This window comes from Manis pentadactyla, chromosome 6, assembly GCF_030020395.1.
Source record: "Manis pentadactyla isolate mManPen7 chromosome 6, mManPen7.hap1, whole genome shotgun sequence".
NCBI classification, from domain to species: Eukaryota; Metazoa; Chordata; class Mammalia; order Pholidota; family Manidae; genus Manis; species Manis pentadactyla.
In genome coordinates this window covers 43,348,041-43,371,462 of record NC_080024.1, presented here as the reverse complement: position 1 = coordinate 43,371,462, position 23,422 = coordinate 43,348,041, and the positions used below count along the sequence as shown (strand labels likewise).

The following is a 23,422-nucleotide window of genomic DNA, read 5'->3' as shown; positions in this document are numbered from 1 at the left end:
TCCCTACCCACCCATCCTCCCCAGTCCCTTTCCCTTTGGTACCTGTTAGTCCATTCTTGAGTTCTGTGATTCTGCTGCTGTTTTGTTCCTTCAGTTTTTCCTTTGTTCTTATATTCCACAGATAAGTGAAATCATTTGGTATTTCTCTTTCTCCGCTTGGCTTGTTTCACTGAGCATAATACCCTCCAGCTCCATCCATGTTGCTGCAAATGATTGGATTTGCCCTTTTCTTATAGCTGAGTAGTATTCCATTGTGTATATGTACCACATCTTCTTTATCCATTCATCTATTGATGGACATTTAGGTTGCTTCCAATTCTTGGCTATTGTAAATAGTGCTGCAATAAACATAGGGGTGCATCTGTCTTTCTCAAACTTGATTGCTGCATTCTTAGGGTAAATTCCTAGGAGTGGAATTCCTGGGTCAAATGGTAAGTCTGTTTTGAGCATTTTGATGTACCTCCATACTGCTTTCCACAATGGTTGAACTAACTTACATTCCCACCAGCAGTGTAGGAGGGTTCCCCTTTCTCCACAGCCTCGCCAACATTTGTTGTTGTTTGTCTTTTGGATGGCAGCCATCCTTACTGGTGTGAGGTGATACCTCATTGTAGTTTTTATTTGCATTTCTCTGATAATTAGCGATGTGGAGCATCTTTTCATGTGTCTGTTGGCCATCTGTATTTCTTTTTTGGAGAACTGTCTGTTCAGTTCCTCTGCCCATTTTTTAATTGGGTTATTTGTTTTTTGTTTGTTGAGGCGTGAGAGCTCCTTATATATTCTGGACGTCAAGCCTTTATCGGATGTGTCATTTTCAAATATATTCTCCCATACTGTAGGGATCCTTCTTGTTCTATTGATGGTGTCTTTTGCTGTACAGAAGCTTTTCAGCTTAATATAGTCCCACTTACTCATTTTTGCTGTTGTTTTCCTTGCCCGGGGAGATATGTTCAAGAAGAGGTCACTCATGTTTATGTCTAAGAGGTTTTCGCCTATGTTTTCTTCCAAGAGTTTAATGGTTTCATGGCTTACATTCAGGTCTTTGATCCATTTTGAGTTTACTTTTGTATATGGGGTTAGACAATGGTCCAGTTTCATTCTCCTACATGTAGCTGTCCAGTTTTGCCAGCACCACCTGTTGAAGAGACTGTCATTTCGCCATTGTATGTCCATGGCTCCTTTATCAAATATTAATTGACCATATATGTCTGGGTTAATGTCTGGATTCTCTAGTCTGTTCCATTGGTCTGTGGCTCTGCTCTTGTGCCAGTACCAAATTGTCTTGATTACTATGGCTTTATAGTAGAGCTTGAAGTTGGGGAGTGAGATCCCCCCTACTTTATTCTTCTTTCTCAGGATTGCTTTGGCTATTCGGGGTCTTTGGTGTTTCCATATGAATTTTTGAATTATTTGTTCCAGTTCATTGAAGAATGTTGCTGGTAGTTTCATAGGGATTGCATCAAATCTGTATATTGCTTTGGGCAGGATGGCCATTTTAACGATATTAATTCTTCCTAGCCACGAGCATGGGATGAGTTTCCATCTGTTAGTGTCCCCTTTAATTTCTCTTAAGAGTGACTTGTAGTTTTCAGAGTATAAGTCTTTCACTTCTTTGGTTAGGTTTATTCCTAGGTATTTTATTTTTTTTGATGCAATTGTGAATGGAGTTGTTTTCCTGATTTCTCTCTCTGTTGGTTCATTGTTAGTATATAGGAAAGCCACAGATTTCTGTGTGTTGATTTTGTATCCTGCAACTTTGCTGTATTCCGATATCAGTTCTAGTAGTTTTGGGGTGGAATCTTTAGGGTTTTTTATGTACAGTATCATGTCATCTGCAAATAGTGACAGTTTAACTTCTTCTTTACCAATCTGGATTCCTTGTATTTCTTTATTTTGTCTGATTGCCGTGGCTAGGACCTCCAGTACTATGTTAAATAACAGTGGAGAGAGTGGGCATCCCTGTCTAGTTCCCGATCTCAGAGGAAATGCTTTCAGCTTCTCGCTGTTCAATATAATGTTGGCTGTGGGTTTATCATAGATGGCCTTTATTATGTTGAGGTACTTGCCCTCTATTCCCATTTTGCTGAGAGTTTTTAACATGAATGGATGTTGAACTTTGTCAAATGCTTTTTCAGCATCTATGGAGATGATCATGTGGTTTTTGTCTTTCTTTTTGTTGATGTGGTGGATGATGTTGATGGACTTTCGAATGTTGTACCATCCTTGCATCCCTGGAATGAATCCCACTTGGTCATGGTGTATGATCCTTTTTATGTATTTTTGAATTCGGTTTGCTAATATTTTGTTGAGTATTTTTGCATCTACGTTCATCAGGGATATTGGTCTGTAGTTTTCTTTTTTGGTGGGGTCTTTGCCTGGTTTTGGTATTAGGGTGATGTTAGCTTCATAGAATGAGTTTGGGAGTATCCCCTCCTCCTCTATTTTTTGGAAAACTTTAAGGAGAATGGGTATTATGTCTTCCCTGTATGTCTGATAAAATTCCGAGGTAAATCCATCTGGCCCGGGGGTTTTGTTCTTTGGTAGTTTTTTGATTACCTCTTCAATTTCGTTGCTGGTAATTGGTCTGTTTAGATTTTCTGTTTCTTCCTGGGTCAATCTTGGAAGGTTATATTTTTCTAGGAAGTTGTCCATTTCTCCTAGGTTTCCCAGCTTGTTAGCATATAGGTTTTCATAGTATTCTCCAATAATTCTTTGCATTTCCGTGGGGTCCGTCGTGATTTTTCCTTTCTCGTTTCTGATACTGTTGATTTGTGTTGACTCTCTTTTCTTCTTAATAAGTCTGGCTAGAGGCTTATCTATTTTGTTTATTTTCTCGAAGAACCAGCTCTTGGTTTCATTGATTTTTGCTATTGTTTTATTCTTCTCAATTTTATTTATTTCTTCTCTGATCTTTATTATGTCCCTCCTTCTGCTGACCTTAGGCCTCATCTGTTCTTCTTTTTCCAATTTCGATAATTGTGACATTAGACCATTCATTTGGGATTGCTCTTCCTTTTTTAAATATGCTTGGATTGCTATATACTTTCCTCTTAAGACTGCTTTTGCTGCGTCCCACAGAAGTTGGGGCTTAGTGTTGTTGTTGTCATTTGTTTCCATATATTGCTGGATCTCCATTTTGATTTGGTCATTGATCCATTGATTATTTAGGAGCGTGTTGTTAAGCCTCCATGTGTTCGTGAGCCTCTTTGCTTTCTTTGTACAGTTTATTTCTAGTTTTATGCCTTTGTGGTCTGAAAAGTTGGTTGGTAGGATTTCAATCTTTTGGAATTTACTGAGGCTCTTTTTGTGGCCTAGTATGTGGTCTATTCTGGAGAATGTTCCATGTGCACTTGAGAAGAATGTATATCCCGCTGCTTTTGGATGTAGAGTTCTATAGATGTCTATTAGGTCCATCTGCTCTACTGTGTTGTTCAGTGCTTCCGTGTCCTTACTTATTTTCTGCCCAGTGGATCTATCCTTTGGGGTGAGTGGTGTGTTGAAGTCTCCTAGAATGAATGCATTGCAGTCTATATCCCCCTTTAGTTCTGTTAGTATTTGTTTCACATATGCTGGTGCTCCTGTGTTGGGTGCATATATATTTAGAATGGTTATATCCTCTTGTTTGACTGAGCCCTTTATCATTATGTAGTGTCCTTCTTTATCTCTTGTTACTTTCTTTGTTTTGAAGTCTATTTTGTCTGATATTAGTACTGCAACCCCTGCTTTCTTCTCACTGTTGTTTGCTTGAAATATGTTTTTCCATCCCTTGACTTTTAGTCTGTACATGTCTTTGGGTTTGAGGTGAGTTTCTTGTAAGCAGCATATAGATGGGTCTTGCTTTTTTATCCATTCTGTTACTCTGTGTCTTTTGATTGGTGCATTCAACCCATTAACATTTAGGGTGACTATTGAAAGATATGTACTTATTGCCATTGCAGGCTTTAAATTCGTGGTTACCAAAGGTTCAAGGTTAGCCTCTTTAGTATCTTACTGCCTAACTTAGCTCGCTTATTGAGCTGTTATATACACTGTCTGGAGATTCTTTTCTTCTCTCCCTTCTTGTTCCTCCTCCTCGATTCTTCATATGTTGGGTGTTTTGTGCTGTGCTCTTTCTAGGAGTGCTCCCATCTAGAGCAGTCCCTGTAAGATGTTCTGTAGAGGTGGTTTGTGGAAAGCAAATTCCCTCAGCTTTTGTTTGTCTTGGAATTGTTTAATCCCACCGTCATATTTGAATGATAGTCGTGCTGGATACAGTATCCTTGGTTCAAGGCCCTTCTGTTTCATTGTATTAAATATATCATGCCATTCTCTTCTGGCCTGTAGGGTTTCTGTTGAGAAATCTGACGTTAGCCTGATGGGTTTCCCTTTATAGGTGACCTTTTTCTCTCTAGCTGCCTTTAACACTCTTTCCTTGTCCTTGATCTTTGCCATTTTAATTATTATGTGTCTTGGTGTTGCCCTTCTTGGATCCTTTCTGTTGGGGGTTCTGTGTATTTCCGTGGTCTGTTTGATTACTTCCTCCCCCAGTGTGGGGAAGTTTTCAGCAATTATTTCTTCTAAGATACTTTCCATCTCTTTGCCTCTCTCTTCTTCTTCTGGGACCCCTATAATACGGATATTGCTCCTTTTAGATTGGTCACACAGTTCTCTTAATATTGTTTCATTCCTGGAGATCCTTTTGTCTCTCTCTATGTCAGCTTCTATGCGTTCCTGTTCTCTGATTTCAATTCCATCAATGGCCTCTTGCATTCTATCCATTCTGCTTATAAACCCTTCCAGAGTTTGTTTCATTTCTGCGATCTCCTTTCTGGCATCTGTGATCTCTTTCCGGACTTCATCCCATTTTTCTTGCGTATTTCTCTGCATCTCTGTCAGCATGTTTATGATTCTTATTTTGAATTCTTTGTCAGGAAGACTGGTTAGGTCTGTCTCCTTCTCTGGTGTTGTCTCTGTGATCTTTGTCTGCCTGTAGCTTTGCCTTTTCATGGTGATAGGAATAGTCTGCAGAACTGGGACGAGTGACGGCTGGAAGGACTTCCTTTCTTGTTGGTTTGTGGCCCTCCTCTCCTGGGAGAACAGCGGCCTCTAGTGGCTTGTGCTGCGCAGCTGCGCGCAGACAGGGTTTCTGCTTCCTGCCCGGCTGCTATGGAGTTAATCTCCGCTGTTGCTGTGGGCGTGGCCTGGCTCGGGCAGCTACTCCAAAATGGTGGAGTCGCGTTGGAGCAGGAGCTGCTGGGAGGCTATTTATCTCCGTAAGGGGCCTCCCTGCTCCCTGCAGCCCAGGGGTTAGGGTGCCCAGAGATCCCGGATTCCCTACCTCTGGATTAAGTGGCCCGCCCTGCCCCTTTAAGACTTCCAAAAAGCACCCGCCAAAACAAAACAACGACCACAAAAAAAAAACAAGAAAAAAAAAATTTTTTTAATTAAAAAAAAAAAAATTTTTAATTAAAAAAAAAAAAGGTGGTCGTTCGTTTTTCTTTATTCTCCGGTGCCAGCCTCAGGCCTCTGCTCACCGGTCTTTCTGCCCTGTTTCCCTAATATTGGGGTCCCTGTCCCTTTAAGACTTCCAAAAAGCGCTCGCCAAAACAAAGCAGCAAAAAAGCAAAAAAAAAAAAAAAATGGTCGCGCGCTTTTCTTATGTCCTCTGTCGCCCAGCCTCCAGTGCCTGCTCACTGTTCTTGCTGCCCTTTTTTCCCAGTATCGAGGGCCCTGCACTCTGGCCCGGATGGCTGGGGCTGGGTGTTCGGCAGCCCTGGGCTCCGTCTCCCTCCCGCTCTGCCTGCTCTTCTCCCGCCGGGAGCTGGGGGGAGGGGCGCTCGGCTCCCGCGGGGCCGGGGCTTGTATCTTACCCCCTTCGCGAGGCGCTGGGTTCTCTCAGGTGTGGATGTGGTCTGGATATTGTCCTGTGTCCTCTGGTCTTTATTCTAGGAAGGGTTGTCTTTGTTATATTTTCATAGATATATGTTGTTTTGGGAGGAGATTTCCGCTGCTCTACTCACGCCGCCATCTTCCGCCTTGCATTTCATGTTTGTATATGGCGCCCTCTAGTGTCCAGAAGCTCTATTCTGGAGCTGCTTAGCCCCTGAAGCAATGTCGGGGGTCACAGGGGAGCGGTACTGGTGCCTGGGGGTAGGAAAGAGCTGTTCCCCGCCTCCTGGCTGCTGTGCCTGTCTCCACTGCCTGAGCCAGTGGGCCGGTCACACAGGTTTAAGTTTTTGTCCCAGAGCAGCCGGATATGGATCCCTGCTTTCCACAAGCGGCCGGAATCCCAGTCTCCCCAGGAACTCTGCCTGTATTAACTTTCCAACCTGGTAGTCATGCGAGACTCATGAAAGCACCTGAAATATAGGTTTGTGCTCCCAGAGCAGATCTCCGGAGCTAGGAATTCAGCAGTCCCAGACTTCCACTCCCTCCCTGCTCTGTTTCTCTTCCTCCTGTCTGTGAGCTGGAGTGGGGGAAGGGCTCGGGTCCTGTGGAGCCACAGCTCTGGTATGTTACCCCGTTCGGTGAGGTCTGCTCTTTTCTCCAGGTGTGTGCAGTCTGACGCTGTCCTCTTTCCTGTTGCTCTCTCGGGATTAGTTGCGCCAATTGTATTTTCTCATTGTATCCAGTTTTAGGAGGAAGCCTCTGTCTCTCCCCTCTCACCACCATCTTTTCAGTATACTTAATTTTAGTCATCAAAATTAGAAAAGGAGTAAAAGAATTTGCAGAGGATCACAATAATAGAAAGTTATAAACTTTAAAACAAGAATTGAAATACCACCACATAAAACTGTAACTTTAAAAAATTATATTCAGTTTACACATTGCATTGTCAAGTATTTGTTTACAGTCTTAGAAATTACTGACAGCATTTTATGTAATCTCCTATAAATCTTTGGGAAAACCACGCATAGATATATGTGTGTGTTGTGTGTATGATGTATGTTATGTGTGTGTGTTTTATGTATGCATGCACAATGAGTAAGTGCTGTGTATATACTATACATAAGTATATTCCAGAGCAAGATATAGTTGTCAGAACCCCTGAAGGTTATCTCATTACCCTCTCAGTAAGATTAATTCTACCTGTTCTTGAACTTGATGCAGATAGAATCTTCCAGTAATATTTTGTCACAGATTTTGTGATGATGATTTAGGTTTGGCTGTTTCTAAAAGCCAAAGGAAATAGAGAACTGGAAGGAGCCCTAGTAGTAGTAGTAGTGGATCCTGGTGCACAGCCTGAATCCCCCATGTCAGGACTGAGCACTCATTCTCCCAGCTATTGGTGACTGAACACTCAAAGCTGAGTCTCCCTCTGGAGATTGTCTTTTCCTCAGCTGAAGAGTTCCTTCCTCACCTCATACAGGGCAACCTGTATCCAATGACTGGTTGATAAGGAATTGTAAAGGCCCTATTCCAGTTTAGAACTCTGCCATGCTCTCTCTGCTCCCCAGTGCCTGCACGGGGTCAACGAGAAAGTCTTGTAACTGTAGCACAGACCCCTTCTCTTTCTGCTCTGGCCCCAGAAGTGATCATGCTGGGTGTACTCCCCAGTAAACTTCCTGTTCACTAGTGTCTGTCTCATTCATCTACCTGGGTAAGCCACCGTACAATGTAGGTCTTCTGTGGTTCAGTCTCCTCATATTACTGATAAGGAAACTGCGGTCTTGTGAAGCCAAATGCCAGGTTTCCTCACTCCAACTTCAAAACTCCATCTAATAATTAGCTAGTATTTCATTGTCTACTCTATACAGGGTACTGTGCTAATTGGTTTATTTCAGAGGGAACTGTGCACAGTGAAGTAAATGGAATATGAAAATTGTGATCTATTTAAGGACATACAGTTGTCAATGGCAAAGCCAGGAATTCAGTTCCAATTTCATGCCTCCCAGTACTGAGTTTTACAGAGTAGGTCATACTGCCTTCTTACTAGAATGATTAGAAAGATATTTATAAGTTTTAAAATACCACATATTAAAATAATATACTTGGGCCAGCAGTGTTAAGTTCAATAAATAATCAAATTAAAACGTACATGGAGGATTCTGAAAAGTATTTCAGAAGTACAGAAAGTAATATGTGCTTGTTAAGGTCAGTTACATTTAAAAATAAATATTGTTATTTAGGAAGACTTAATGAGTCCTCTTTGGGAAAAAAAGTTCACTTTTTAAATTTAATGAATATACTTTACCACTCAAAAAAATTGAAGGTTCATGTATGGAAGATTCATATTTATTTCCAAAGGCCAGTTTATTTTGAAAATCTCTGAGGTTGTAGTTATATAATAAAAATTAGTGATTTGGTTATTTTATCTACCAAATTAACTGATGTAGATAATTTTAAAATCAAATATGTATATCATCTCAGGCTTAGTAAATTTATAGTATGTAAATAGAGTATAGTTTTTTCACAATCTTAACAGCCATCACCCAAAACTCTGATTGTTGGAATTATTTTTTGTTATATTATTTTAAAGGTGTTAATAATTATAGTTATAACAAGAAAAAAATTAAGTGACTTTCAGCAAAGTTGACTGGAGAAATTTAAAATACATCTAATTCTATAATAATCTTTATGCACTCTAAAAGAATGGGCAGTTTTCTTAATTTGTCAATTACAAAATGACTTCCTGTTTTAGAATTGAACAATTCAAAGGAGCAAAGCATTCATTTTATATCTACAGAGTATCCTATTGATATTTAAAAATGGAGTTGCTGCTTCCATAATCTGTGATGAATGTATTAGTGAGTGACACACATTGACTGATAACAGTTTTTTAAAATCAGATCAACTGTAACTTCTCTTGAAATTTATTGTTGTTTAGAGAGCAATAATTCGGGGGTATTTGTCTTCAGTGTTGAATTCCTGGTATACAATGTTGAAATCCTAAAGCATATTGACTAGAATGAGGTAGTGAAAATTCTGTTTTAACTTATTCATAACATTTTTTGTGAAGATTCTTTGGATATATTGTTTCTGTTGCATAATAAAGCACATCATAAAATATTGTATTTCTTTTCAGGCTGATATTTTATATACATTATATTAAAAATGATCTTTTTCCCTCCAAAGAAATGCTTAAGAAACTCAAGTTTTTTGAACTGGATTTTAAATGGAGGCTAAATTATTATACTTCAGTTTAGGAGGATGTGTATAAAGTGAGGATTCCTATGGTCAGGATTCTCGCCTGGCCCTGGTTGGCTAGCTCACTACACACGTGTGGGTAATACATCATTATTGACTCTATATAAGAGCTCTGTCCAGTGCTCTGGGCAACACGGTGGCATGGCTGCATGGCTACAGGAGAGCAGAGATGAGACTGTAGTGGTGGCAGCACTGAGGACAGAGACTGAGACAGTTGCGGGGGCAGAGAGGCCCCCAGAGGCAGAAACCAGCTTGCTGCATGCAGACTAGTTCTGAGCAGATGGGATTCTAGTGATTGGCTGCCACTGTGGGAATAAAGTTGCGTATAACCCTTTCACCCCAAGAACGTTCTACTGTCATTTCTTTGGTCTCATTGAATCCATAGTGAACTTGTCTGGGGCTGAAACCCATTGGCAAGACAGAGGAATACAGAATGGTTTTGATGTGTTTTGTTTTCTTTAAATCAGAATAGTCTAAATGAGTCAGAAGCCTAATTCTCATTGCCAAGTGTTTGAATAAGAAACTCAGCCAACGGCATAAAGCAGGTTAACTTTTCTGAGAGTCATTAAGTGAAGATAATGATTTGTGGCTCAAATGAAATAATACATATTAAAGTATCTTGAATATGGTCATGTACCATAGTTGAAAGTCATTTTGCCCTGGACTTGAATGTGAAAGTAGTATCAGCTGTATTGTCTAAGGGATGATAACATCAGGTTTGCTCATTCCCTTGTTGACAAGCAGCATTTCACCTTAGCTTTCAATGCTTATGCAGACTTCTCAACATTTTTGGGAAATCCTTTCTAGAACTTAACCAATGGCCTATCTTAGATAAATTCCTTCTAATTCTCACTAAAAGTTTTTATTCTGTAACATTAGTTCATTATTTTGTTTTGTTTTTCCCTCAGAGGAATTAGAGTTGCCAGTCATAGTCTGATTACAGTCATGTTTATTGATTGATTCATCCAACATTTGTAAAGTGGTTGTAGTGTGCTGGGTGTTATTTTCTATCAAGTTCATTATACATAATTTTTGATGAGATAATATGGGAGGTGTAGGTTTGTTTTTGTTGTGTATTACATTAAACCTCCATGGCTTAAAGAGGGCAGAATTAGAAGCTTTATCATTCTGTTTTGAAGGTGTTAAGTTGAAACTTCCATATTTGTGGGCCCATGTAGCTGTAAAATGGTAGGGGGAAGCCCTAGCATCATTGTGATGGTTTCTGCTGTTCTCAGTGTAGGGTACCTCCTGTGTTCTGTAGAGCTGTATGATATAAATTTAGTTAGAATAGGCACAAGGTTTTTTGAAGCAGTTGGCATATCCTGCTTCCTAAATGCAACCTCCTCAGAGGTAATTGAACTCTGTTTTAAGGAGAAAAACCAGGGCCAAGATATCCCTGTTGTGAAAGTCTCCTGCAGTGAAGTATCTGGGAGAAGGTCCGGTTAGAGTGCTCATATTAGTGTACAACTGCGCTCAGGCAGGCAGGCATACTCACTAACATGATCCAGGCAGAATCCCTCTCTCTGAATATGAGGACCATTTACCTTAGTTTTCAGGCTCATGTTTCTGTGCCAAAGTATTTATCCCAAAAGTCAGTAAAACACAAAAAAACAAAAGCAAAACTTTAACATAATTATTTTCAATAAAGTTTTGTTAAGAGAGGGTTTCTTTTTTCATGAATTACCAGCATATATCCTAAGTTTTAAATTTAACTTTTTATGTAAAACATTGAGGAAAAAATGTGCTTATTTAAGGTTCAAGTCCTTCTATGTAACTTTACCTTTGTATTAGTACTGTTATTTCTTAAAACTCAATAACTGGACCAAAGAGTCAGTATTTAATAATTGGTAACTAATATAACCTCTTAGGTCCTCTAAGGATTTCTGAAACTACTCCTTTAAAAATAAACTTCTCCTTTAAAAAATTTTTAGTACAAATTTGTTTCTTCTTCTGACACCACTTGATTCATTCACTGCCACATTTCCTCAATGTCTCTAGTAAGAAGCAAAATAATAATTTGTAGTATTAAAGATGCTTCTGATAGTGGAGTTAACTGCAGGTTCAAATGTGTTAGCTGCTCTGCAGCTAATACAGTCTTAACCTGTTCCTGGTCCAAAAAATGTTTTCCTGCCAAGGACGCAGGGTCATGTGATGAAGTGAACTCTAGATACAAGTCCTTCCTCTGAGGAACACACTGTATTTCATGAATTTGTGAAACATGCTTACATGTGTTACCCGTCATTGTCTTGAGCAGTGAATTGCAAAGCATTTGCTGTCTGAGTGAATTTTCATAGTACAATGCACAGTCTAATTTCAGAAATTTTAACATTGGAAAACAATACTGTATTCTGTTTTTTCTTTTAAGATAAATGTTACATTATGACCACAAACATCCTGTTTTGCCTTTTCAGTACTTCGGTTTATTCATCTAGGCTGGAGTATATTTACTATTAACTAATATGTTTACTATTAACTAAATGTTTGGAAGTAGTTAAAGCAGAAACCCACATAATCTTATGAAGTATTAACATCATCTTTATCTTATCATCACCCTTCCCTTGAAGATGATAGAGTAATCATTTATTTAGGACTATCTAGCAAACCACTAGCCGACTTAGTACTAAAACTCAGAGTTCCAGGGCCACCTTTGCTCAGTGACACCAACTTTAGGTCAGGTGGCTAACTCTATTGAGAATAGAAATAGAATTCAGTTGACCTTGGTATTTTGGAGATATGGTTGGTTAAATGTAAATTATTTTTTAAGGGACAATCATAGAGTAAGATAGAGACAGGATAGAAAATTTCTAGCAATTTCTTCCCTCTTTGTTTTGAACAGACTTTACTAGAGGAAGTGACTTACTGGTCATAATATAGTTGGGATGTAGCAGGGAGAATTAAGGTTAGTTATCAGGAAAACTTAAAATAATATAACTTGAACTATGGAATTATTTTTCAAAGAAGTAGAGCAATCACTTGAGCATACAAGGTTCACAACTTTGTTTTAGGTACAGCTTTTTTGGGCAACAGTTATTACAGAAATAGCACTTTGGGGCAATGTCCTACTAAGAATTTTATGGACATCACCCTTGGAGAGAATCTAATAGATTCTACTAGTACTGTGTGCTAGAGAAGCCATAATTTTTTGTGTTGACTCTAATATTCCCTGCATGGCACCCATATGTTCTACAGAGCTGTGTAAATCGGTACATGGTTAGGTGATAAGGTGATAAAACCATCAACTGTACACCTGACTGGACCTCGATGAATTCCAGCAGTGCAGTTGGATCTTTGCAGCTCCTTGCTCAGTTATATAAACTTACTTTAAGATGGTCAGTTCTGCTCAGTACAAGGATGGCCAAGAAAGACCGATCCCAGTTTGGGGTCATCGTTGCTTATCAGAAGTGTGAGGAGGCTACCCTTGTCTACCCTGCTTTCCTTGCCAACATCCCAACTCCTCACCATGCTATTTTCTGTGGAATGGTTTACTGTTATTTACTCTCCTGCTAATCTCACAAAGTAGGTAAACAGAAAGCTGAGGGTGAGGGTGTCTCAAAAGAGTACAGACATTTTTAAATTTATGATTCTATCACTAGAACATCTTAGGAAATATTGTCTTGCTAAATGCAGTCCTTTTTATACTGTTTTAATGCTTAAATTTTTTTAGTTAATTTTAGATTTAAACAATGAGTTCAAAGCTTGAGTTTAGGAAAAAATTGCTCAAATATGTTTATATTATTTATTTATTTATTTTTACTCCTTTGAGCTATTAATTTGAAATACAGAAATGCAGTTTTATACAGCATATAAAAGGAGGAGGGAATGATCACTTTACAGTAGAATTTTTTACTTTACCAACAAACTTATGGGAATTGTTAAAAAGCAGGCTTCCCTAATGCAGTTAAAGTATTTGATTTTATAGATATAAGTCATAAAATATGTGTAATACAAATAGTCATTTCAGGCATACTGATTTGTATATGAATATTTTCATTAAAGTCAAATGCTGTAAATAAAAATCAGTAATATGCCACATAAAAAATGTAAGCTTGTTGCTTATTATAGCAACTCTAAGGCATATTACAAGGCAACTGGTCAGAAGAACTTACCAAGCACAACTTTTTTCAGTCTTAAGTAAATATATAATAATTATTTTAAATCTGATTTGATAATGAGTCCCTTGCAATATCTAAAATCATAATTTTATTAGAGATTTTTTATAATTCCAGGTTTTAATTACAACAAGGACAGCTGCTGATAATTTTAGCACCCAGTATGTTTTAGATGGCAGTGGCCACATAATTTCTCAAAAACCTTCACATGTTGGTCAAGGTAAGAGAGCAGCTTTGTAACATTCTTTGCCTTTTCTGTCTGTCTTATTGAAAAATCTGTTCCTTCTTAAATTCAAATGTCTTTCTTCAGGTTTGATCCTAATAAAGGCTAGTTAACTTCTAAGTGAATATTCAGCCTTTACTTTAGCCTCTAGTCTCTTAAATGCTTAGAGTTGTTTTCACGAGAAACTGTGAAAGAGTTGGGACAACATGGATTAGTTACTCTTCTGTAAAAATTGTAAGAACAATTATTTTACTATTGCTGGATTACTAGTATCTTCTTTGTATATGAAGGATAATATTTTATTGAAATGCCATGTTACTGATTTGGTAATCATGATATTAAACCATACTATTAAGATGTTATGATTAAATAATTTAAAATACACTTATTTACAGAAAACCTCAAACATGCACAAGTAAATAGTGTACCCATCACCCAGTTTCAACCACTGTCAACTCCCTGCTGATGTTTCATCCAGTATGTTTTCCTACCCAGTTCCTTTTTGCATTATTTGAAGCAAATAAACATATTAATTTATCATTGCTCCTTGTAATTTAGTTATTTAGTATTTTATACACTTGAATAATTTTCTTATATTTCAGTTGACATTTTATGTTTTTAAGTTCCTCTACTAAGTATTTCTAAGGAAAAAGAATCTCTCCAGGCTTGAATTTCATTTGTCTCCTTTAATCTTTTTCATACTGTTAACTTCCGGTAAAGAGATCTTTTAAAACATGACCTTTCTAGAATGAATTTCATAAGAATTACTAGATCTGAAAAGGGACTTGTGGGATTTTTTTGTTGTTTGCCCTTCCTCTCCTTCAATTTACAATACAATTTCTACTGTAGATTCATTTTTAGTTTTGTGGTCCCTTGTTGTAATTTACCAAAGTACTACTATATTTTTTTCTGTGGTTCCTTCCCTCCAGTTTTAATGTTTAAATTATTGGATTTATTTTTTTCAAATGATTTCTGTCTTCATTGAAATTTATTTTCTTGTATCTTAATGCTGATACCAAATTCTCTTATTCTTTCTCTTTATAAATTCTGAAATTAGTTACTGACTACCTCTGCCTGTTAAGAATTAATATTTTTTTATCCGTATAAAGGAAAGAGTTAATAGGAACTCCTAAGAAAACTTTTCCCTTCATTAATTTGGTTAATAAAAATGAGCTCAAATTGACTAGCTGTTTAATTTGATGTATAATAATGTACATATTTTAATTTAAAAAAAGACTGTTATTCTTTTTCTTTTTCAGATTTTGAAGGTTAGAACAAAGAGAGGGCATTTTTTAAAATGGTCCCTCTCCGGAAATGCCCTGACCCCAGTTCTTAGGAGTTTAAATTAGGAAACCATTAGGAGATATTTGAGTGGTTATCCATTTGAGTACTTTGAAGTAATCTAGTCACCTTACAAAATTTAAATGTATTTATTTTTATCATAGTAGTAGCCAGTCTAATCTTGAGATTAGAGCCAGTGGCTCTGCATTACTTGCATTTCTCATGCTTTTCTGTACTTATCTCCATGGGAACTATGAAACAACAATCCTTAAATGTAGAATCCTTCTAATCTTTGCCTAATTGCTGATTGATTTTTTTCTTGCTGACCCCAGTCTTCTACTTTTAGTAAGTGAGACTAGATATGCATATGAAGGAATTTCTATAGTCAGCAAATTAACCTTACATCTCTTAGCATATTTCTTTTATCTTAAGAAAACAACATACCTGGAAGGTCAGTAGTTGTAAAACTAAGTAATTGCCTATCATAATTAATTTTTATCTCCTAATTATAGTTGATTGGCTGAGAAAACAACAAAAAATCAAGCTCTTTGTTTCTGTTGCTCTAGGTGGACATGGACAAATCCACTCACAGTTGCAGAAAGACTTGTACATATATATTGCCTTAGTGCTGATAGATTCTGAGTGATTGAGCCACAGACTTATATTTCACTACCAGCTGTCATTCAACTTCCATTTAAATATTTTTTGTGTAAGATAAAACTGCAGTACAACTATCCTAATTAGTATCTGTGCATTTAGAGTTCTTGTAGATTAATTTCTGTTGTGGTGTGAATATCCTTGCTTAGCAGTTACTCCTCATACCATTTCATAGAATGATGACACCTGTAGATAGCCTAACTGTAGGTGCAAGGACAACTTACAACAAAATATTTACACAAAAAATTTGTTAACACTTTAAAAAACATTGTGAAGTGCTTAAAAATAGTTTACTGGAAATTCCAGTTCTGTTTTTCCAGGTGTAAGTATTTATTTTGTGGATTAATTTAGTTGTTTAAAATGCTTTATCTGTTTTATAGTATGTTGTTTTAAATTACCCTTACTGTTCACTTCTATTTTAAGACATTCTAAAAATTAACAAGAAATGTAACAATTAGTACATTGTTGTAACAATGTAACAGCTTTTAAATTCCTTTACCAAAACTCTGAATAAATTATGTTTCAATCATCTTTTATCTGTTATCACTTCTATTCTCTTTACCCTAGATAATCAGTATTAAGCTTTCTAAACTGATTTACCCTCCTGAAAAAATTCTTTTAATACCTCCTAATACTTCAGCCTTAGGAATTTCTCAGGTATCAAAAGTAGAATATTTAATACTCTGATCAGGTATTTGCTTTCTGTATCCTGTTACTATATAGATCATCATGTTCTCAGTAATTCCCTGCTTTGTGTGATTGTGCATGTATTGAAAGAGTTTTTTATCTTGAGAATGGAATTTTCCAAAGCAGTGAAGCTGGTGTAACAATTCATGCGTTGTATAGGACAATTGTTAAGGTATCATAATTTAGTTGGCATTTTTTTTCTTTTTTAGGGGTTCATGAAAGTGTGGTGTTTCTTATAGCTTTAATGAAAAGAATCATTGACATGGTTGGTAGTTGAAGCTATGGGAGTGGAGGAAATACTTAGAGAGAACTTAGAATTTCTGAGATGAGAAGAAGGCATAGAGGTCTCTGAGAATAGGGTCTGATGTGAATTCTGGTGTGAGTGTGTCCTGTGTTTAGCAATGGAAACAGAGTGCATACCTGTTTTGATTACTAGTCTCATGCATTCCTTAATCTCTACCAACTTGACCTCAAAACTTGGCAATGGCCTTTTAAACTTTCCTAAAGCAGAGGATAGCTATAACAGCACAGTGTTACTAGTGAGGAATACTATGGTATTCCATGGATTTGAAAGTTATGTGTGCACTTAGGCCAAAAAATACCTTACATAAAAATGGTGGAAGGCAAAACATTTTTTTAATTGTTAATAATGGAACATGCTGAAGAAGCACCTGATCAAGAGAAAAGAAGCAAAAATCACCAAGTATGAGCAAAATAGAAATACAGCTTTTCCTTTGGTCCTTTTCCACAAAGATCTTTTCTCCCTAACCGTGTTTTTTTTTTTTTGTTTGGTAAATTTCCTTTCGATTACAAAAATACCACATGTCATTTGTAATAAAGGAAAGAATCCAAACAAATACAAAATTTATTCTTATGTAAAACATAGTTTCATTTTGGTAGAAACAGCCTTTGATAGGGCTATTCAGGAATGGATTCTCTAAAGAGTTGATACTTGGTTTGAGATCTGAATGTTGATAAAGGAGTTAGCCATAGGAAGGATAGGAGAAAGAACATGTACAAAAGCCCTGAGGTGGAAGCAAATCTGATGTAGGAGCAGAAGAAAGGACTTTTATAGGAGGGAGGAAGGTAGCCATAGTTGAGGTTATCTAGGGCTCTGTAAGCTTTATCTTTTATTCCCAACCCCTTTACTCCAGTTATCCAGTGTTACTAATAATGTTTAAACATTGAGTTCCAAACAATTATTAGGCTTTCACCTACATTATATCTTTTATTTCAAGAATCCTTGATACTTTAGATTCAAGTTTTTTGTTTACATTTAGTTCTTAAGATTCTTTGCTCACCAAATATATTTTTTACTTTCTCATCTCTTCATGAAATCTATTTTGATATAATTACCATTTGGAGAGTGTTCATCCTCCACTTGTTCATCAAATGTACTTGAGTGATGTAATTCTGGATCCTTGCAAGTCTAAAAATGTCTTCATTTTACCTGTATGTATATCTTGACTGGGTGTAGCTTTCTTAATGACCTCAATAATTAGTAAGTTGTCTTTTAGTGTTATAGATAAGAAATTTGATACTAGTCTTCCTCATTCTGTCTGAAAGTTTGTCAATTTTTTTCTTTTCCTTAAAATTTAGAATTCCAAGTGGAATGTGGTCTTTTTTTTTTAATATTCCAATTTGTCGTTCAGAAAGCTGCACTCAAACCTTTAACTCCAGTTAATTTTCTTCTGTTATTTACTTAATTACATCTCTGTTTGTTTCTTTTTTTATTTCTAGAACTTTGGATTTTATGCTAGGGCTTCTAAGTCTTGCATTTCCCTCATATGATGGCAGTTTCTTTTTTTTTGCCCTTTGCTGTGAACAGTAGATCAAAGATTGACCAATTGCAGCAACTTCTAGCCTTCTTGACTCTAATTCACAGTAAGAAATAAATTTTACATAGCAACCCAGTTCATATGAATATAATCAAAGCAAAACATTCTTGGTAAAATATAAACCCTTACTGTATGTGATACATTCTTATTATCTGTTCTCATTTAGTCTATCTAGACTTTTTAGTTTAATTAAATTTCCTTTTAAAGATGCTTGTTACTAAACACTAAATCAGTGATTTTCAACTAAGGACAATTTTTACCCACTTCATCCACACCATGGGACATCTGGCAATGTTTGGAGACACTTTTGATTGTTACAGTTGGATTGGGTGTATAGCTCCGGGTGGAGGAGGTTCCCAGCTCTGGTCAAGTTCACTGAATTCACTGAAATCAAGTAATGACAATGGAATGTTCCGGGTAAAGAGCTGTTCATACCAAGCTTTATTCTCATGGCAGTCTGTCTACAAGTGTCAAGCCTGTCTCCATCTCTGGCCTGTGCCCAGGCTCTGCCCCCGCTCCAGGCTCTGCCCCCCAGGTGCTGCCTCTGCTTGTGGCTCCCCAGTCTCTGCTCCCTCCTGCTCTCTTCTCTTGGCTCTCCTCTGCTGCTTTCCTCTCTCATAGCCCCACATGGAACTCTTCCTAAAACAATACTGGTGGTAAATAGCTTATTGCCAGCAGGTGTGCAAGTATGTGCCTGTATAGGAGGCTGAGTATTACCTCATCACACATATACAATAGACAAGATTAGGATAAAGTGAGAATCCTGGCCCTGGAATTTCTCTTTTCCCTACAGGATGCTACTGGCATCTGGTGGGTAGAGGTCAGAGATGCAGCTTCACATCTTGCTGTGTATAAGATAGTCTCACAACAAATGTCAATAGTGCCAAGTTTGAGAAATGGCCCAGTTAAGTTGATTTTTTGACTCCTTGGTGATTTGTTTCTCAGTCATGGCAGTACTTCATTAGAATCACATGAGGAGATTGATTTAATAATCCTAGATTAGCTGGTGACTGGTAGTTGTAAAAGTTTCTCAGTGGTGGAAAAATAGAGACTTATGGTATATGGCCTTAAAGCATACAGTCCTAATTTCATGGGTTTTTTTCTTTCAACAAAAGCTAATTATTAACTTGATACTTAAGTAGTATAATTTTATACCTTTACTCGCATTTTTAGTTAATTAAGTTCACGAGTTAAAAAAAAACCCTTTTAGATTATCCTGTTTTGAATATTTGTTGTTCAGAAAATGGGTTAATTTAAACCAGTTTTTAGACATTATTTCATATAAGAATTTTTAGTGGAATAATGGGTTAATTTAAACCAGATGATTAGATACTATTTCATATAAGAATTTTTAGTGGAATAATTCAGGCTATATGCTGTGTAGCCTTACACCACCTATATATTATATGTTAAAGTGCAGAATAAGCATCGTCCCTAGGTGGTTTTAGTATTAGCACATTTCTTAAAATACTGCATTCTGGTAAGCCAGCATTTCTCTGCAGTAATAGGAATAAAATTATTCTTGTTTGGATCATATAGAAGAGATCATACTTAGTGCATACTTAGTCCTGTTACAAATAGAGGAACCTAGCAGGGTATCAGAATAGCTTGCAAAGTTCAGCTGCCTTTGGGTTCTCGGAGTTAGAGGAGGACTGGCTTTTAGTGAAAAAATTAGTTAACTACTAGTTGTATATAGATTTGAAGATCTGTGAAGTTCCTTCCATATTTAAATTTGCTTTCCTCTCATCTGCCAATAGGTACAACTGTAACAGCTTTAAAATTATTTAAGAATCTACCTGTAAGAAAGCAATTTTACTCAACTGCCAAGAAATGTAAAGATGAGATAAAAAAGGTCCAAGATCTCCTCATAAGCTATGGTATACTTAAACCTGATTTAAGGATTGTTTTTATACATAACAAGGTAAGCGTTATTGTGCTTCTATAAGATATTTTGGTACATGATGTATTAAAGGGACTGTGTATTTTATCGAAATCAATTAGATGTGTCAAAAATGTGTCCACACTTTAGATTTAGCTTTGTTATATAAAGAGCTTCTTTACTTTGTTACCTAGTATCTATGTGAAATCTGATTAAACCTTTCATTTCTTAATTTCTAAGAACAGTGATTCCACCCACAGACTTTTCCATCCAAGAAATGTTTGAGGCCTTTCTAAATATGAAGATGAATAAGACTTGTTATGTTCCTTTAAGGAGTTCACAATTTAGTGACATTTTTCACCTTCTATTCTAAACTGTATCTTCTTTGGAAGAGTATTTTTGTTTTGTTTTTTAAAGGAAACTACCTCCTTTCTTGCTATTTCTCAAAGCAGGGCTGATAAGGAATTCTACTTGTTGCTTACTGAATCTTAGCAGGGACATATATTTCTGATTATTCTGGGTTTTTTGGTAAAATTCCATATGTGCACATTGAAATATTTAATGTAAGGAGAGTGTGGAAACCTGATGGAAGTTAACTTTTATTGAGGGCCTATACAATGCTAGGACCTGTGCTTTTTGCATTAAAATCCTATGATTCACAGCAGCAACCAAGTGAAGTGGACATTATATCAATTTTCAGTTGTGATTTGAAAACTCACCGAGGTTTAACACTTTGCTCAGTGTTGCACAACTAGTAAATTGTTGAGATGGAATTTGAAACTTAACAAGGCCACAGAGCACAGGTTCTTTACCCTCTGCTGTCTTGTCTTCCCATTTTATTTATTTATTTATTTATTTTTTTAAATTATTTTTTATTGAAGGGTAGTTGACACACAGTATTACATTACATGAGTTTCAAGTGTACAACACAGTGGTAGAACATTTATATACATAATTCTAGGTTCCAGCTATCACCCTACCAGGCTGTTACAATATCTTGACTATATTCCTTATGCTATACATTACATCCCGGTTACTAATTTATTTTACCATTGGAAGTCTGTCCTTTTTTTTTTTTTTTTTTGTGAGGGCATCTCTCATATTTATTGATCAAATGGTTGTTAACGACAATAAAATTCTGTATAGGGGAGTCAATGCTCAATGCACAATCATTATTCCACCCCAAGCCTAATTTTTGTCAGTCTCCAATCTTCTGAGGCATAACAAACAAGTTTTTACATGTAGAACAAATTCTTACATAATGAATAAGTTACATAGTGAACAGTACAAGGGCAGTCATCACAGAAACTTTCGGTTTTGCTCATGCATTGTGAACTATAAACAGTCAGTTCAAATATGAATACTCATTTGGTTTTTATACTTGATTTATATGTGGATACCACATTTCTCTCTTTATTATTATTATTTTTAATAAAATGCTGAAGTGGTAGGTAGATACAAGATAAAGGTAGAAAACATAGTTTAGTGTTGTAAGAGAGCACATGTAGATGATCAGGTGTGTGCCTGTAGACTATGTGTTAATCCAAGCTAGACAAGGGCAATAAAACATCCACGTATGCAGAAGATTTCTCTCAGAACGGGGGGGTGAGGTTCTAAGCCTCACCTCTGTTGATCCCCAATTTCTCACCTGATGGCCCCCCTGCGACTGTGCCTGTCTTAGGTTGTTCCTCCCTTGAGGAATCTTACCCGTCTCTGGCTAACCAGTCATCTTCCGGGGCCATACAGGGAAATGTAAAGTTGGTAAGTGAGAGAGAAGCCTTATTGTTTGAAAAAGTTAGCTTTTTACTTCTTTGCATATTTATGCCCTGTGGCTTCTATGCCCAGCATTTGTCTTGAGGTATCTTTACCACTTGGAAGAATTATGATACTCGGTAAATTTGATATGAGGCACGAATTCTATTTAAGGGTTGTAATTAGGAAGGAAGAAGAAAAGCTATAGAAGTAGCACGCGGAAGAAAACATGGGAAGATTGATTATTTCTTTGATATATCTTCTTGTAGAGTAACTTCAGCATGTATAGGTTTTAAGCTACTACTTAAATTGCACACACACATTAACATAATAGGAGTATAGTTACATAACCAAAGCATATCTGTAATTACCAGCCATCTCCAGTGAAACCAAGAAAACCAGTTAGGCACCTTAGGCATTTGTGAAAACTTATCTATGATATGGTGGATATTGTCCAACTGAACTTGAACAGTCTGAGAGAAATCAGACAAATTAAAACAACCCATTCCTGGGGACTGTTCACATGCCATATGTTCTTTTAACAGTAAATAGTTTGTAGTTGTAAGACTTTGGAGCGCTACAATTTGCACTTCTCCAAATTCTTGGTTGAGTTCCAACAGTATAGATCAAGTCCAATTTTGTTGTTTTACTGTATGCAGAGGCCAGCTTAGATATCTCCTTCCTCATTCCCATGGCAAGTCCAGGAACTAGTGGGATGAGTGCATCTACAGCTGTAGCAGTGCGTGGATCTTTGTTGGGGTTTTTTGATGATCATCTTCTGGCATGAGTCTTCCAGAGAGTGCTGATGTTGGAAGTTGTTTTTCATATCGTATCTTAGTTCATTTTCGGGGTAGCCCAATTAGGCTTTGATCCTCTGTATAAACACAAACAGACCCTTTGCCTACACTTTTATATGCCCTTTATACCCTTGTGTAGAACTCGTTGGAGGTTACCACACAGGAACTGCCCTTTTTTTTTTTTTTTTTTTTTTTGCTATCACTAATCTACACTTACATGACGAATATTATGTTTACTAGGCTCTCCCCTATACCAGGTCTCCTCTATAAACCCCTTTACAGTCACTATCCATCAGCATAGCAAAATGTTGTAGAATCACTACTTGCCTTCTCTGTGTTGTACAGCCCTCCCTTTTCTCCTACCCCCCCATGCATGTTAATCTTAACACCCCCCTACTTCTCCCCCCCTTATCCCTCCCTACCCACCCATCCTCCCCAGTCCCTTTCCCTTTGGTACCTGTTAGTCCATTCTTGAGTTCTGTGATTCTGCTGCTGTTTTGTTCCTTCAGTTTTTCCTTTGTTCTTATATTCCACAGATAAGTGAAATCATTTGGTATTTCTCTTTCTCCACTTGGCTTGTTTCACTGAGCATAATACCCTCCAGCTCCATCCATGTGGCTGCAAATGATTGGATTTGCCCTTTTCTTATGGCTGAGTAGTATTCCATTGTGTATATGTACCACATCTTCTTTATCCATTCATCTATTGATGGACATTTAGGTTGCTTCCAATTCTTGGCTATTGTAAATAGTGCTGCAATAAACATAGGGGTGCATCTGTCTTTCTCAAACATGATTGCTGCGTTCTTAGGGTAAATTCCTAGGAGTGGAATTCCTGGGTCAAATGGTAAGTCTGTTTTGAGCATTTTGATGTACCTCCATACTGCTTTCCACAATGGTTGAACTAACTTACATTCCCACCAGCAGTGTAGGAGGGTTCCCCTTTCTCCACAGCCTCGCCAACATTTGTTGTTGTTTGTCTTTTGGATGGCAGCCATCCTTACTGGTGTGAGGTGATACCTCATTGTAGTTTTAATTTGCATTTCTCTGATAATTAGCGATGTGGAGCATCTT

At 37.1% G+C, this 23,422-nt stretch overlaps 1 protein-coding gene across 6 annotated transcripts in view; it reads left to right on the top strand.

Annotated features, from left to right (window-relative positions):
* The window catches only part of PMS1 (PMS1 homolog 1, mismatch repair system component), a 93,089-nt gene that overhangs the window by 18,645 nt on the left and 51,022 nt on the right, over positions 1–23,422 (top strand). For all 6 annotated transcript variants that reach the window (XR_005024077.2, XM_036881876.2, XM_036881885.2 and 3 more), the window contains exons 4-5: positions 13,353–13,455; positions 19,679–19,842. Coding sequence is in view for 5 of the 6 variants with exons in the window: in XM_036881876.2 (XP_036737771.2) it covers positions 13,353–13,455; positions 19,679–19,842 (267 nt within the window). In the remaining variant the exon portion in view is untranslated. The remainder of the gene's footprint in view (positions 1–13,352; positions 13,456–19,678; positions 19,843–23,422) is intronic.